At 33.0% G+C, this 13,043-nt stretch overlaps 2 protein-coding genes across 2 annotated transcripts; both read right to left on the bottom strand.

Moving 5' to 3' along the window:
* Positions 1–1,363: 1,363 nt before the first annotated feature.
* On the bottom strand, positions 1,364–3,963 carry LOC113873304 (serine/threonine-protein kinase-like protein CCR1). Its single transcript, XM_027511365.1, has one exon. It carries the CDS (start codon positions 3,786–3,788, stop codon positions 1,479–1,481), a length of 2,310 nt encoding a protein of 769 aa, XP_027367166.1. The 5' UTR covers positions 3,789–3,963; the 3' UTR covers positions 1,364–1,478.
* Positions 3,964–10,614: 6,651 nt separating this feature from the next.
* LOC113873139 (V-type proton ATPase subunit G-like) lies at positions 10,615–12,599 on the bottom strand. The gene is made up of 4 exons (XM_027511136.1): positions 12,474–12,599; positions 11,522–11,610; positions 11,069–11,169; positions 10,615–10,962 (listed from the first exon to the last, which is right to left on the bottom strand). The coding sequence occupies exons 2-4, from the start codon at positions 11,607–11,609 to the stop codon at positions 10,819–10,821; spliced, it is 333 nt and encodes a 110-aa protein (XP_027366937.1). The 5' UTR covers position 11,610; positions 12,474–12,599; the 3' UTR covers positions 10,615–10,818.
* Positions 12,600–13,043: the final 444 nt, after the last annotated feature.

Consider the following 13,043-nt stretch of genomic DNA (forward strand, 5'->3'; position numbering starts at 1 on the left):
AATACACCTCAAATCCATAACATACAATAATGATAATATATAAAAATTAAAAAAAAAAAGGCAATTCAAATCAAAATTTAAGATTAAATTTAGCATAATCTCTAAAACTGTTTGAGAGAAATATCTACCTTATTTGGGTAATCTATAGAACTACGATACAAAAGTTAATAATGATTTTAAAGACAACTTTAGTAATGGAGTTTTTTGTTTAAAAAAAAAATCAAATTTAGCTAACCTCCTTAGTAACGTGGAATCAAACAAGCTAGATCATCTACAAGCTAGACTCAACTTTTCCTTCATATTTATATAAATTTTCAATTTAATTATTTTTAAATTTTGCTTAAGATAATCCTTTATTTCCTTTTTTTCATTTTTTAATCAAATTATTAATTTTACTATCAATAAAAAATAAAAAAAACTCACAAAAAGGGTCAAAATTAAAATTAACGAATAAGATAAATTTTAAATTAAAAAAATAAAAACTAAATAAAACTTTAAATAAAGATAAGGGTAAAAAAAACAATTCAACTTGTCACTTTGTTGTTAGTTAATGAATATATAATAAACCTTTTATAGGCAAATGTTGATAATAAAATATTAAACTCTAATAAGTAAGCACACTTAATAACAAAAGAAAATGGTGAAGCTAACCAATTTTAATTCTCGGGTGCTGTCAATAATTGTAGCTATGATCAAATTACAGCTGGGATAATCAGCTGGATGCAACGTGATCTTGTAACACGGATTATAATACTATAAGTATTTTTATTGTTGTTATTTAATTAAAATTGAAATTTTATTTTAAGAAAGGTCAACATACAGATAAAGTAAATTTTCAATTTTAATCAGTAAATAATATTAAAAATACTCACAATATTACACCTAAGTTTTATTCTTATAAGAAAGAATATAATAAAATTTATTTATTGCGATAGTTTTGCCAAGCAACATTCCAAACGGTCCAATAGAAAATTTTCTTACAAAATAAGCATTCTTCAGTCGATTAGAGCTTGGTTAGCTTGATTTAGTTTTTTAATTCACCAACAAAATATAACAAGGTAATAATCAATAAACTTGGTACTGCTGGAAGTGTAACACAAGAAAAGATTGCATATTTATTGAATGAATCACTAATGCCCGACAAAAGAATTCATGTTGTGACCAGTATTTTGACACTTTTTATACAGTAAATTGACCGTATTTGTGTGTCTTGGAGAAAGTCTTTAGGCTTATTATATGAGAGAAGGAAAAAACAAAGTTCGCATGAGCATGTACAGATAAAAACAATTGTGTATATTGTTGCAATTATGCCATGTCCTTCACTTCGTGAAGATTAGGAAAAAGTAAAGCCCAAAGAACTACAAAGGATAAGCAATCTACAACAAACTCAACAATATACAATCTCAAAAGAGTGTTTACTCAGAATTTCATGCCAAAGGATACTATTGAAGGATCAAAACAAGTTTATCAAAGGAGAATCAATGAGCATTTAAGATCAATCCATCCTTCACAATTTGCTCCAACCAAGATGCTATATCTGACATTGGTGGACGTTGAGTTGGATTCTCTCTCACAGCAAGCTCTGCTATATCAGCAAGCTTAAGCAAAGGTTCAACATTTCTTGGAAGAGCCACATACCTATCAATTATGGCAGCTCCTTTCCCTTGTTTGATCAAAGGCACTGCCCATTCAACCACGTTTGGTGGAGTAAAATCTCTATCATAAGCCTTCCTTCCACTTAGAATCTCCAACAACACAATCCCAAAATTGTAAACATCATTTTCAAGGTCCCCATTAAGCTCTTTGTCACTTGAAGTAAGGAGTCCAAAGTCAGAAATTCTGGCCCCCCAATCCGAATCCAAAAGAATGTTTGAGCTTTTAAGATCCTTATGTGGCACTAGTTCCTTGTGAAGATACTCAAGCCCCTTTGCAGCCTGCATAGCTATCTTCAGCCTTAGGCTCCAATTAAGAGGTGAAAGGCCACCATGGAGGTGATCATAAAGGGTCCCATGAGGCATATACTCATAAACAAGTAACCTCTCTCCCATCTCCGCGCAATAACCCAACAAGTTAACAATATTACAATGGCGAATTTTGCATAGAATTTCCAGCTCCATTTCAAAATCACGGTTATTTGTGTGAATTATGGTTGCAGCATTTGCTCTCTTCATAGCAACCACTCTCCCATCAGCCAATGCAGCTTTGTAAACAAACCCATAACTCCCCCTTCCAAGCTCATTAAACTCCTTAAACCCATTAGTAGCATCTTTCAACTCTGAAAGCCTAAAAACCTGAGGCACACCAGGACAAGAAGCCACGGAAGGAGAAGAGTGAAGAGCAACGTTCACATCATCCTCTTGCTCCGCTTTACCTATGCAAGACTTGGACTGCTTCTTTCCCCTTGCTCTTCTAGCAGCAACCAAACGGATAAAAACACACCCACAAGTCAAAATCATCAAAAAACCCAACACTGAAAACCCAACTATCACCACCCATCTACGCAATCGATGCCAATGCAATCCCGTTGAAGAGTGAAGCCCACAAACACCAAAACAAGAACTGTTCTGGCAAAGAGAACAAGCAGTGCAAACTCTATCCATGTTCACAGTACAAGGACTAGACAAAAAGAAACCTTGAGAACAGTTCAACCCACAAGGTGAACAAATCCTCAAACCCTCCTTAACACAAAGACTCGTCAAATCAGGCTCATTGAGAACACTCACATTGAAAGCAAATTCCCCAATCCCACAAGAACCAGCCATGCATAACCCAGGACTTGAAAGCTCCATAGGAGGATCAAAATCAGGCTTAGAAGCATTCACCAACCAACAATCCAAAAGAAGATCATCTTCTCTTATGCCACAAGTAGTGTAATCCGAAGAAGCAATAGCCATAAAGCCATAACCTTTAGGAACCACAGAGGAATTCAAAGCACCCCAACACTCCACAACATGATTATCCATTCTCACTCCACAAAAATGCCTCGCCCCAGCAGATAAAGACACCAACCGAATCTCACCCACTGGAGGATCCGAAAACGAACCCGGGTCGCCCCAACATTTCAATTCACCCGAAACGTTAAACACCCCACAAACGGAGCTCCGACCCGACGCCAACACCGTGAAACTCTCCCTCACGTTGGAAATTCCCAAGCTCCCTGAATCGGGTCCCCAACACACGAGCCCACCATTCCTCACCTCGCCGCAGGTGAACCCCTCGCCGGAAACAACCGTCTTCACCTCCAGATTCGCCGTGGATTGATCGTAGAACGAATCACTGAGTTTCGCCACTAAGGTCCTATTCGCGGTGGTCGAGATTTCCCAGCAATCCACGTTGCCGGAATCGCGATCGGCGTAGTAGGATCCTCTGACGGCGCAGACGTGGCTCTTGCCAGCGGCGATATGGGAATAAGCGGTGTTCCGGTACGCTGGAGGCACGAGAACAAGATCTGAGCTTGGCCTGGTGGTTGCGTCCCAGCAATAAGCTTGAGAAGTGTTCGCTAAAATGCCACAGAGAAAACCTTCTCCGCCGGAAAGCGCTGACATGGCAGGGAGAACGTTGGTGAACGAGGGAAGAGGCGATGACGTGGCGTTGTCCCCCCAGCAAATAACGTCTTGCTTGCCACTGGCATCGATGGCGCAAAAAACCTCGTCTTTCCCGAAGGAAGCGGAGATGGGTCCCATTGCACCGAAGGAGTGTGCGGTGTTGGGAAGGAAGAGGAATAGAGATAGAAGAAGAAGAAGAAGAAAGAGAGAAGAATAGTGAGAGAGGTTACGGAGAGTTTGCATGGTGGCGTTGGGATTTGGATTTGGGAGAGAAGGGTGCGTGTGGTGTCATGGACTCAGCTTGTGATGATGACGACGATGATGGTGTTTGGAAGTAAGAAGCGTGTGAGTGAGTGAGTGAAGTGACGATGATACAACGTGGGTGTCGCCATTTTTACAGTTCACATCCCGACCGTTACAACCTCAATGTACCGAACTAGTTTCGTTACTTTTATCTTTCTTTTTACTATTTTTGTCATATCCCTTTTCTTTTTTATTTAAATATCTAACAATGTCAAATATTAACTTCCTCTCACATGCTTCCCAGCCTCTCCAAACTTCCTTTTGAACCTCATAAATGTGCTTTTTCCAATTTCATTACATCCAAGTAAAAGCATGTTCCACTCAAAATAAAAGCCATCTAAGTTTTCCATTCATTCGAGATTTTTGTATTAAATTCAACTTCAATGTAATTCAAATAATTAATTAATTTTGTTAACTTCAAATTTTAAATCTGAGTTTAAACACTTACAAATAGTAACTTTTTGTTTTTAAAAACATTTATTATTTTTTATATTCTGATAATACTAAATGATTTTTTTAATATACGTTTATTACTTTTAGATTAAGTTAACATTTTCTATTGTTAAAATAAATTGAACACTTTTAAGAAATCAAAACTTGATTACATATTTAGCAAACTAACTATGTACTAATTATGACGAATCTTGGTGATAATCTGTGTTTACAGAGTGAGAAAGTACGAACAAGGGGGGATGTTGCGTTTTCTTTAATTGGATTACTCAGTTTTATTTATAACATTGGCCTCCCCGAAAAAAGTTGAAAGATAAAATAGTGTTTTTGTCTGAAAGAAAGGTTTTGGGGTGGGTCGAGTATCTAAAAGAGATTTTAAGAGGACGCAAAAAATGGGCCCTATGAGCAGTAAAAGCCTCAGAAAGTGGCGTGGCTGAGTGTGAATGTCCACTAGGGAATGAACAGAACAGCCAACTTCCAAATCCATCGCTATTCATTGGTGATTGAACAAAGGGATCCCAACTATGTCTTCTTATATAAGTGATTCATGTGCCACTTTTCATGTAATTGTGCACTTCATTGCGTTTTCGCCAATCAACGTACAAGAAATTACGTACAACAACTTGAATTAAGATATATAGTCAAATGTCAAAACCTTTTTTTATGGCTTTCATTATGACATTAAATACTCAAAGTGCAGTGTTTCTTTGTAGTATAAATAAAGTGAAGTGATGTCTTAAATTATTTCATTTAAAATTAGACATGTTGAAGTTTTAATTAACAATCACATCAAAATCTGATAGCAAAAAATTAAATTGTTTATCATAGTGATGACAATTAAATAAGCAAAAGGATCAGTTATAATATGTAAAACTAAAAGGGAGATTCTCATATTGTTTAGCCCTCCCTTTCGATCTTGCGTGTAAAGTTATAACAGTGGCATCGTGCAGGCTCATTTCTTTTGGTTTTAGTGAATTGTGATCAGATGAAAACCACCATGCATCATATCCTCCCTGCCTTTCAATTTGGCTTCTTTCTGCATTTCTTTTTCAGTTTCTCATGTGAATTTGTAAAGTTTTTTGTCTTGTACGAAATTCAATGGATAAATCATTGTTTATTTTAAGTGAAAGTGAAAGTTTTCAAGTCTTATATTTTTATATATTTTCTTTCTTTTTCATATTATCTGTTATGTTATATATTTTTTTACTATCTCTGTGGTTTTTCAATCTATTTTTCATCCCTAAATAGGGTATGAAATAATAGGTTTTCAAACTTTTTATACTCAAAAAATTAAATACAAAACAAACATTCATAAATAGGATAATTCAAAAGCCTAACATAGTAGTGCAAGACTTAACACATTCATATTTACGGAATCAATCCATTTAATAGAAGATCTTATGTTTAAATTTTGTCGTGAGTGAAATTAGTCTTAAACTTTTAAAATTTTAGAATAACCAATCTTTTCTGACATTAAAATAGCATGTTTGTAATAGTATATAAAAACCGCTATATGTACAAGAAAAAACATATATGTATAAATACACACGATATCACATAAAATCTTACAATAATTTTTTTTATTAAAATCCATTCATAACACAATAACTCGATTTCTACATATTTACCATTGTTATCTTCTTAAACAATATTAATGGAGAATTCTCCAACCAATGGTTTCAAAACAAATCTATCATTCGTATATATTTTGCTTTTCTTGCCTTCAAGTAGATCTAGAACAAGAAAATTTTCGGTGAGATGTGGGTGATGGTGTAGCTGTTAGAATGACCTAGAAGTTCTAAACCGCTGATTAGATCACGTGGATGCCCAATCTGAGCTGTCTCTGGCCTCTTCTTTGATTGTTCATTAGACACTAAAAATAACATAAAATAAACCAAGAAAAAATAAAATAAAATAAAATGGCATAAGGTCAAATAGACATGTTTGAAGTTGAAACTTGGATGGTCCCTTGGTGCCTGTGGAGTACAGTCACTAGTTCCACAATTGGGTAGCTGGCCTGGTTCTACTGCTACTGCATGTGCACCTACCATCTACTTTATGCTCCATCTTGGTCAAACCCAAATAAGAAGGGTCTCTGTCCCTTTATGTGCCTAAACAATGAGTCCAATTGGTTCCAATGGTACAAATTTTTGTGGACCCCTTACCAAGATCCTCAACAACAGCCAGCTAGGACCATAAGCAATAATCCACTGTACCAAGCTAGCTCATTCATCATGATTAATGTGTGTTTCCATCAATTTGTATTTAAAAAACAATTACTTGTTTTTATTAACTTTTGAAAAATAGTGATTCTTTTTGTATATTAATAATATGTTCTCAAATAAATCCTAAGATTGATTTTGTATTTTTGGTAAACTAGGAGATTTAAAAGAAGTTGCATAAGGATACTTTGGTTTATATTAAATTTAAGTTGGATAATTATTCATGCATTGTAAAATTGTTTTAGTGTGTGTCAGAATAAATCGAAAAAGGTATATTGATTTTATAATTAATTATATGTATACTTGATTATTGTGATAACTGATCATATAAAATAAATTCTGTGTTTGGATATGTTAGATAAAAAAATATTTTATTGTGTTTGTATTGGATACATTTATTTTTTTAAAAATAAATGAAAAAATAAAAATTAACTAATGAATTTAAATCATAAATTCTAAAATTTTACTTATCCAAAATAAATTATTTCTTTATAAAAAAAAGTATAATCAAAGATTATAAATTAATTTCTAAAACTTAAAAAAATAACTTTCTAAACCTTTCTCACAGAATTCGCAAAAATATCTATTATAAACACAGCTATATATATTTTGAATTGACATCCAAGTTTATATTCTTTTGTTTTATAGTCAAATGGGTTATATTTCATTGACATTTTTGTGTACTTAATTCGTAGAAAAAATTAAGGTTAAGGTTTTTCTCTTTCTAGTCCACTTAATAATTTACAAGATGTGACGAGGATGGGATAGGAATGGATGAGACACATCCCATCCCTTCATTTTCTTGTCTCTAGCTGATTGCCATGGTGAAATGAGATCACCATGCATGCACTGCCACCGACTTGCATATGATATTCATAAATATAAATGTCATGCTATGAGTCACCTCTCAACTACTCTCATGAATATATAATCATAGATATTATATAATAATGCAATTCAAGACGGGAATAGAATGGACAGAGGTATAGTTGGTGAGGAGAAAAGAGGACCCATCTTTGCTTTTTGTTAATTCATGGGAATTCATGTTAGGATTAGAAAGTTATGAAGCCATTTAGCACATGTCTTGTCTCTGGGGTTTGCAGGTGAAGAATTTAACTTACCTTAGATTTTCCTCTGAATTTTTCTCATTCGAATTATCTATTATTGTATTGTTTTTTTCTTAAGACCAACTGGGCACATGTAGGGTAGGAAGTGAGAGACAAAAGAGTGTCTCATTAAGAAAACTCCATTTCCCACATTGAAACTGTAAGGAAAATTGGCTCTGTGATTGATTCAGTATCATCCATGCGGACATTAATTCCGTAGGTCGTGGTACCAATAAGTTTTTGCAATTTCATTTATTTTCCTTTTCTATTATTAGATGCATTGCAATTTAAATAGTGTATAAAAGGACCACATTTACGTCAAAAAAAAGTGAAAAGATTGTGAAAGGAAAAACTAGTGTCTTCCTATTTTTTTCTCCTTTGTATTCCCTTCATTTTTCGTATAACATAACTTGGCTGAAGTAGTAAAACTTTCGTCCTCCTACTCATCACAACTTATAGCCTCTGTCCTTTTATGCTCTTGTACCGTTCTTTTCAATCGTATATTCATTCAGATTTTTTACATCTTCGTTGTCTTTATTCAGGTTTGTCCTCTTTAAGATGAGAATTTATCAGTTCATACCCATTAAGTGAAATAGGGGAAGACAAGAGATATGAATTAAAAGAAAAAAGAAAAGAAAGAGAATGAGAACTATAATGAATGATATAATTAAAAAATAATTAAAATAAAAATAAAGACATAATAAAGAGTAAATATATAAATATAGTTGTTAGTTTAAGATAGAACCCAATTGAATCCTTCACGCTCTAGTTAAAATCTTAATCACGAATAATCTATCTTTATATAATTTACCTTCCGTGTCATTTTAGTTCTAATTGATGGCATTCGATCCTTTTTTTTTCTCAATTGTTATAATTGAGTCCTTTATCTTAACTTTTTTTTAATTTTATTTAATAATGAATGAAAATGTATGTGACATGATATTTTTTATAAGAGTTTAATTTTAATGCATTGTCAGTTTAAAATTTTTTATCCATCAATTAAAATATAAGATAAAAATGGCTTTTAAATTAATTATTATAAGAGTTAATAATTTCACTTCATAATTAAATAATAATTTTTTATATTAACCATATTTTTCAATTAAATTATTTTATAATTATAATATAATAAAAACTTAATTATAAATAACTAAATTATATTTTTCAAAAAACTTAAATTATTTTATATTATCCGTACATTTCAATAATAATATATTTTTCATAGACTGTCAATATCTATCAAATAACTTCTACTCTATAAATAACTAAATTGTAAAAGAAGGTTGATTTGTCTCTCCAAAATGAACCCTTCTTACAGTCCCACAACAATAAGTCAAACACTCTGGAAACAACCCCCCGAGAGTCAGAAGAATCAAAACACCTTCGTCCTTGCGTAGTAGAAAGGCGAAGATTGATTCTTGTTCAGAAGATTGGGACCTTATGGCAATGTGCCTACAGTTTGATCCTTAAACCTTTCTATTTCTTCATACTCTCATTAAGGGAAATCTTTTAACAAATAAAAGGAAAAAAAAAAGGGAAATCTTATTGAAGAATCAGGTCAGTAGCTCATTTTGCCTCCTTGCTTTCCAAAAATAGGGACCAAAAAAAACGTCCCAGTAATTCATGATCTCTTTGATGTTACTCTCTTAATAATTTACGTTAATTATTTGGCGGAATTTGAATGAAAATTAAGGTAAGGGATATAATTTAATATCTGAAAAATTATAAACTAAATTTATACGTAAAATAAAATATAAAGCCTAAACATAATTAACCTACTAAATTATGAACAAATGTTTTATAATTGTCTTTTTTGAGTGTCTTTAAGAGTATATTTCACGTATGTTGTTATGAAAATATAAGTAAACTAATCTCTACCATTGTATTTATGGACAATGATTAAGTTGCTTCGCCTTGATCAACTAGCCAATTAGGGAGTTCAATTTCTTCTTGTATAGGACCTTTCTTCTATCATTCGATGCGTGTTTAGCTCAACGAAAATTGTGAAAGTTCAGACAATGACCCTCAAAAGTTTATTTTTAAGCCTCGCTACTCATTAGATGAACATTCCGAAAAGGAAAAAATAATATAATAATGGCTTCGCATGTACAAAAGTGATATGCAAAGGTGGCAGGTCTCACTAATTGCCAAGGCCCTTGGGGCTAATATAGCTAGCTAGCATTTCATGATGGCGTCTTATCGAGTCTTGTTGATAGTTTGCCTCTAATTTTGGCTGATAAAGTTATAAACTAATAGAAAAGTCTCGGTGAGAGGAAAAAATCAATATAAAAAAATAAAATTTTTTTATTAAAAATTTCTCTAAAAATTTCCGCAGATTGGACTTTTTCCATGGTTGAAGGGTTTCGAAGACTGAAAATATATATCTTCAGTTCTAGTTTCCTTTGTATGAAACAGCTTCCAATGAAGTAGTAGCTGCGCATAATGCGTGGCATAAACCCGGGAATGTTGGATAAGAGCTACAAGATCATTTGTCAAGGTTAGTAAAGTTAAAGTTGGATAAGGACCCAAAAAATGCATCCGCAACTCCTTCTTTTTCCCCAGATTTGCTTAAATGAGGGGACACATATACATGGCATCCTCCTTTGCACTTCCTATTCCTAAACATCCCCCAAAGTGCTACTAGTCATGATCTTTGTTTAGCTTTAGCAAAATCAAAGTTGGATATACAAGGACATATATCATGATCATTCAGATTGCCAAGGTTAGCGAAATCCTTGCTTCAGCCAATGCTATGTTAGGCTGAATACTAGCAGATCTCCATAGGAATAGCATGAGGGTTGAATTATCTGGCGAATGGATTGGATCAAAATGAATGTCAATAATCGATCGTCCAAAGGGTTCAATATGTGCCGTTGTATGATGTGTAATGCTTTTGGTAATTGGGTTGGAGGTTTTCTTCGCCATCCATTTGGACTTTACATGATATGCAGAGGTGGAAGTAGTAATCCTAATAAAACGGTAACACAAATATATATATATATGTCTTTGAATTCTGAAAAACTGTTTAACAAACATGAAATTATTTCTTTGAATACAAAGAAGCAAGATACTAAGCATTGTAGCCAAAACAATAATCTTATCCGCACCAGAATATCTAGAGTAAAAAATAAACTCAGGATAATAATCAAACATAATTTAGGAGTCCTCAGCATCAATATATATCAAAGGGTCCTAATTTTTCACAGTTGTTACATACTTGAGGAGCATGGCAGCAACATCATCTGATATTCTTGCAGCCTCCGTTTTCAGGTGATGAATTTTAGCATCAGTCTCTTGCTCAAGCCGCTTGACATTAGCTCCAGAATCTCCACTACTCTGTATTAATAAGAAAGCATGGACACGTGGGAGTTAGAGAATACATCATAAATTAGAATAATGTAAAGGGAAAGTCTAACAGCATCAAATATAATGATGGACTTACATCAGACAGTTTCTTTTGAAACGCATGTTCTAGTTGAGCCCGGTATTCAGCAATCTCCTTTTCAGCCTCTTCCTTGGCCTGTTTCAACCTAGCCATTTTCTCTAACAGTACAGATGCAGAGGACAACATTATACACAAGTACCATTCTAAAAAAGGGAAAAGGGGTGGTTGAAGTTTGGCAGTTTGGCACTAGTATATTATAGCAAATATTTTCAACCTGAGAATTTGTTCTATCACATATATGAGGAGGCAAGCAAACCCATGCACATCATAAAACCAAGAACCCAACCTTCCAGGTAAGAATGAAATGACCAATATAAAAAGAATAAATGGGAGAACAGAACACTTTTGACATAAAAAAAACTAAGATATAAAAGTTTTCATGAAGACGCATAATTAGGTGAAATTATGCAAAATCATGGGAAGATATGAAAAATAGTGAAGTTAAAATACCATTTTTTGCAGCATTGACAATCCGTTGTGCTTCTTGTTCAGCAGCCAACAACTGCTGAATTCCACCTTGACCCCTGCTAGATGCCATTCTGCAATGCATACCATTGGTAACTATTAACAAATGCTGAATTGATTAAGGGTCTGTTTGGAACAGCTTGTGACTCGCATAAAAAAATTTCAACTTTTTTTAATAAGCTTCTTAGTATAGTTTATCAAAAAAAGTTATTTTCAGCTTATTCCAATAAGTATCATTGTTAAATTTATTACATAATTCATCATTTAAAAAGACCTCGTTGAATAAACATTTAAATAAACTATGAATCCAAAGCCACGAAAGAAAACACAAAGCAAGTCCTTCAGAGCAACATAAGTAAATAATTACGCAAACAAAACCACTTGATTGTGACTTGGAAATAGGCAAGGGAATAGAGCAAAGAATGGAACAACAAGAAGAGAACTACTTCTATCATTTAGAACCGAACTTTCGAACTAAACAAATTATATTACCAACCGAGTACTCTTCTCCCTCAAAACAAAGAGGGAGAAAATCCAATATATAAAATTACATAGAGCGAAACGATATAGAATGGAAGAATGCAACTATACCCAGAATCACAAATTTTACGTGGTCAAACTTCTCTGGAAACGTTGTTATTATTATTATTTAACATGGAAAACCTAGAAGAGCTAATCACCATACAACGGAATCGAAATTCAGTTGATACAATAGTTAATCTCCAATAGCGATAAGATGAGGTCCAATTTCGAGAGATCCAAGTGTAGTTAAAGTTCAATCACCATTTTTAATTAAAATTTTGCAGGTGACGGAACAGACAGGAAAATGATGCGAAAAGGGAAATTTGGTAAAGAGAGTTGAAAGAGAAAGGGATCGGAATCGCATTTGCATAGATCTGAAGAGAAGAAGAGAAGAAGAGAGAAGAGAGAAGCGTACCTATCGGAGGTATTAGATTCAGAAAAAATAGGAGAGAGATCAGCAGAAATTTCCGACTTCTGTCAAACGATTACTGTTTTTCCGTTCTTTCTTAATCCAATACACTGTGGCCACCTTCTTTTTCCCCCCACCAATTTTCGCTAATACGATTTTTTTAAGCCCGAATTGATGAATGAATTTAATTAATATTTTTTTGTGAGTTTTAATTTTTTTAGATGATTAATTAGTGGATCTTATAGTTAGTTATAATAAGATTCTTTAATAAAAAAATATTTTATATATATATATATATATTATATTATGTTAATTAAGAATATAAAGAGAAAAGAGTTAAATATTGTTTTAATCTTTAAAAAAAATTAAAATTTTGGTTTTAATTCTTTAATTTCTAACACATGATTTTAGTTTTCTTTTAAAACTGTATCTGTAATTAACTTTATCCAGTGATGATTTGATATGCAAAACTTTACTTTAACTATGTCACTTGTCTAATTAATCGTACTATTATTTTATATTATATATATATCAAATTTAAAAATAAATTAGTAATTATTTTTTAAAACAAAATAG

Source organism: Abrus precatorius, unplaced genomic scaffold (genome assembly GCF_003935025.1).
Source record: "Abrus precatorius isolate BTA unplaced genomic scaffold, Abrus_2018 Scaffold7, whole genome shotgun sequence".
Lineage (NCBI taxonomy): Eukaryota > Viridiplantae > Streptophyta > Magnoliopsida > Fabales > Fabaceae > Abrus > Abrus precatorius.

Excerpts from the sequence above, each read along its gene's own strand:
- LOC113873304 (XM_027511365.1), bottom strand. The coding sequence starts at position 3,788 with ATGCAAACTCTCCGTAACCTCTCTCACTATTCTTCTCTCTTTCTTCTT.
- LOC113873139 (XM_027511136.1), bottom strand. The coding sequence starts at position 11,609 with ATGGCATCTAGCAGGGGTCAAGGTGGAATTCAGCAGTTGTTGGCTGCT. Across the intron at positions 11,170-11,521 it reads TGTCAATGCTGCAAAAAATG|AGAAAATGGCTAGGTTGAAA; the intron begins GTATTTTAACTT and ends CTGTACTGTTAG. Across the intron at positions 10,963-11,068 it reads TTCAAAAGAAACTGTCTGAT|AGTAGTGGAGATTCTGGAGC; the intron begins GTAAGTCCATCA and ends TTATTAATACAG.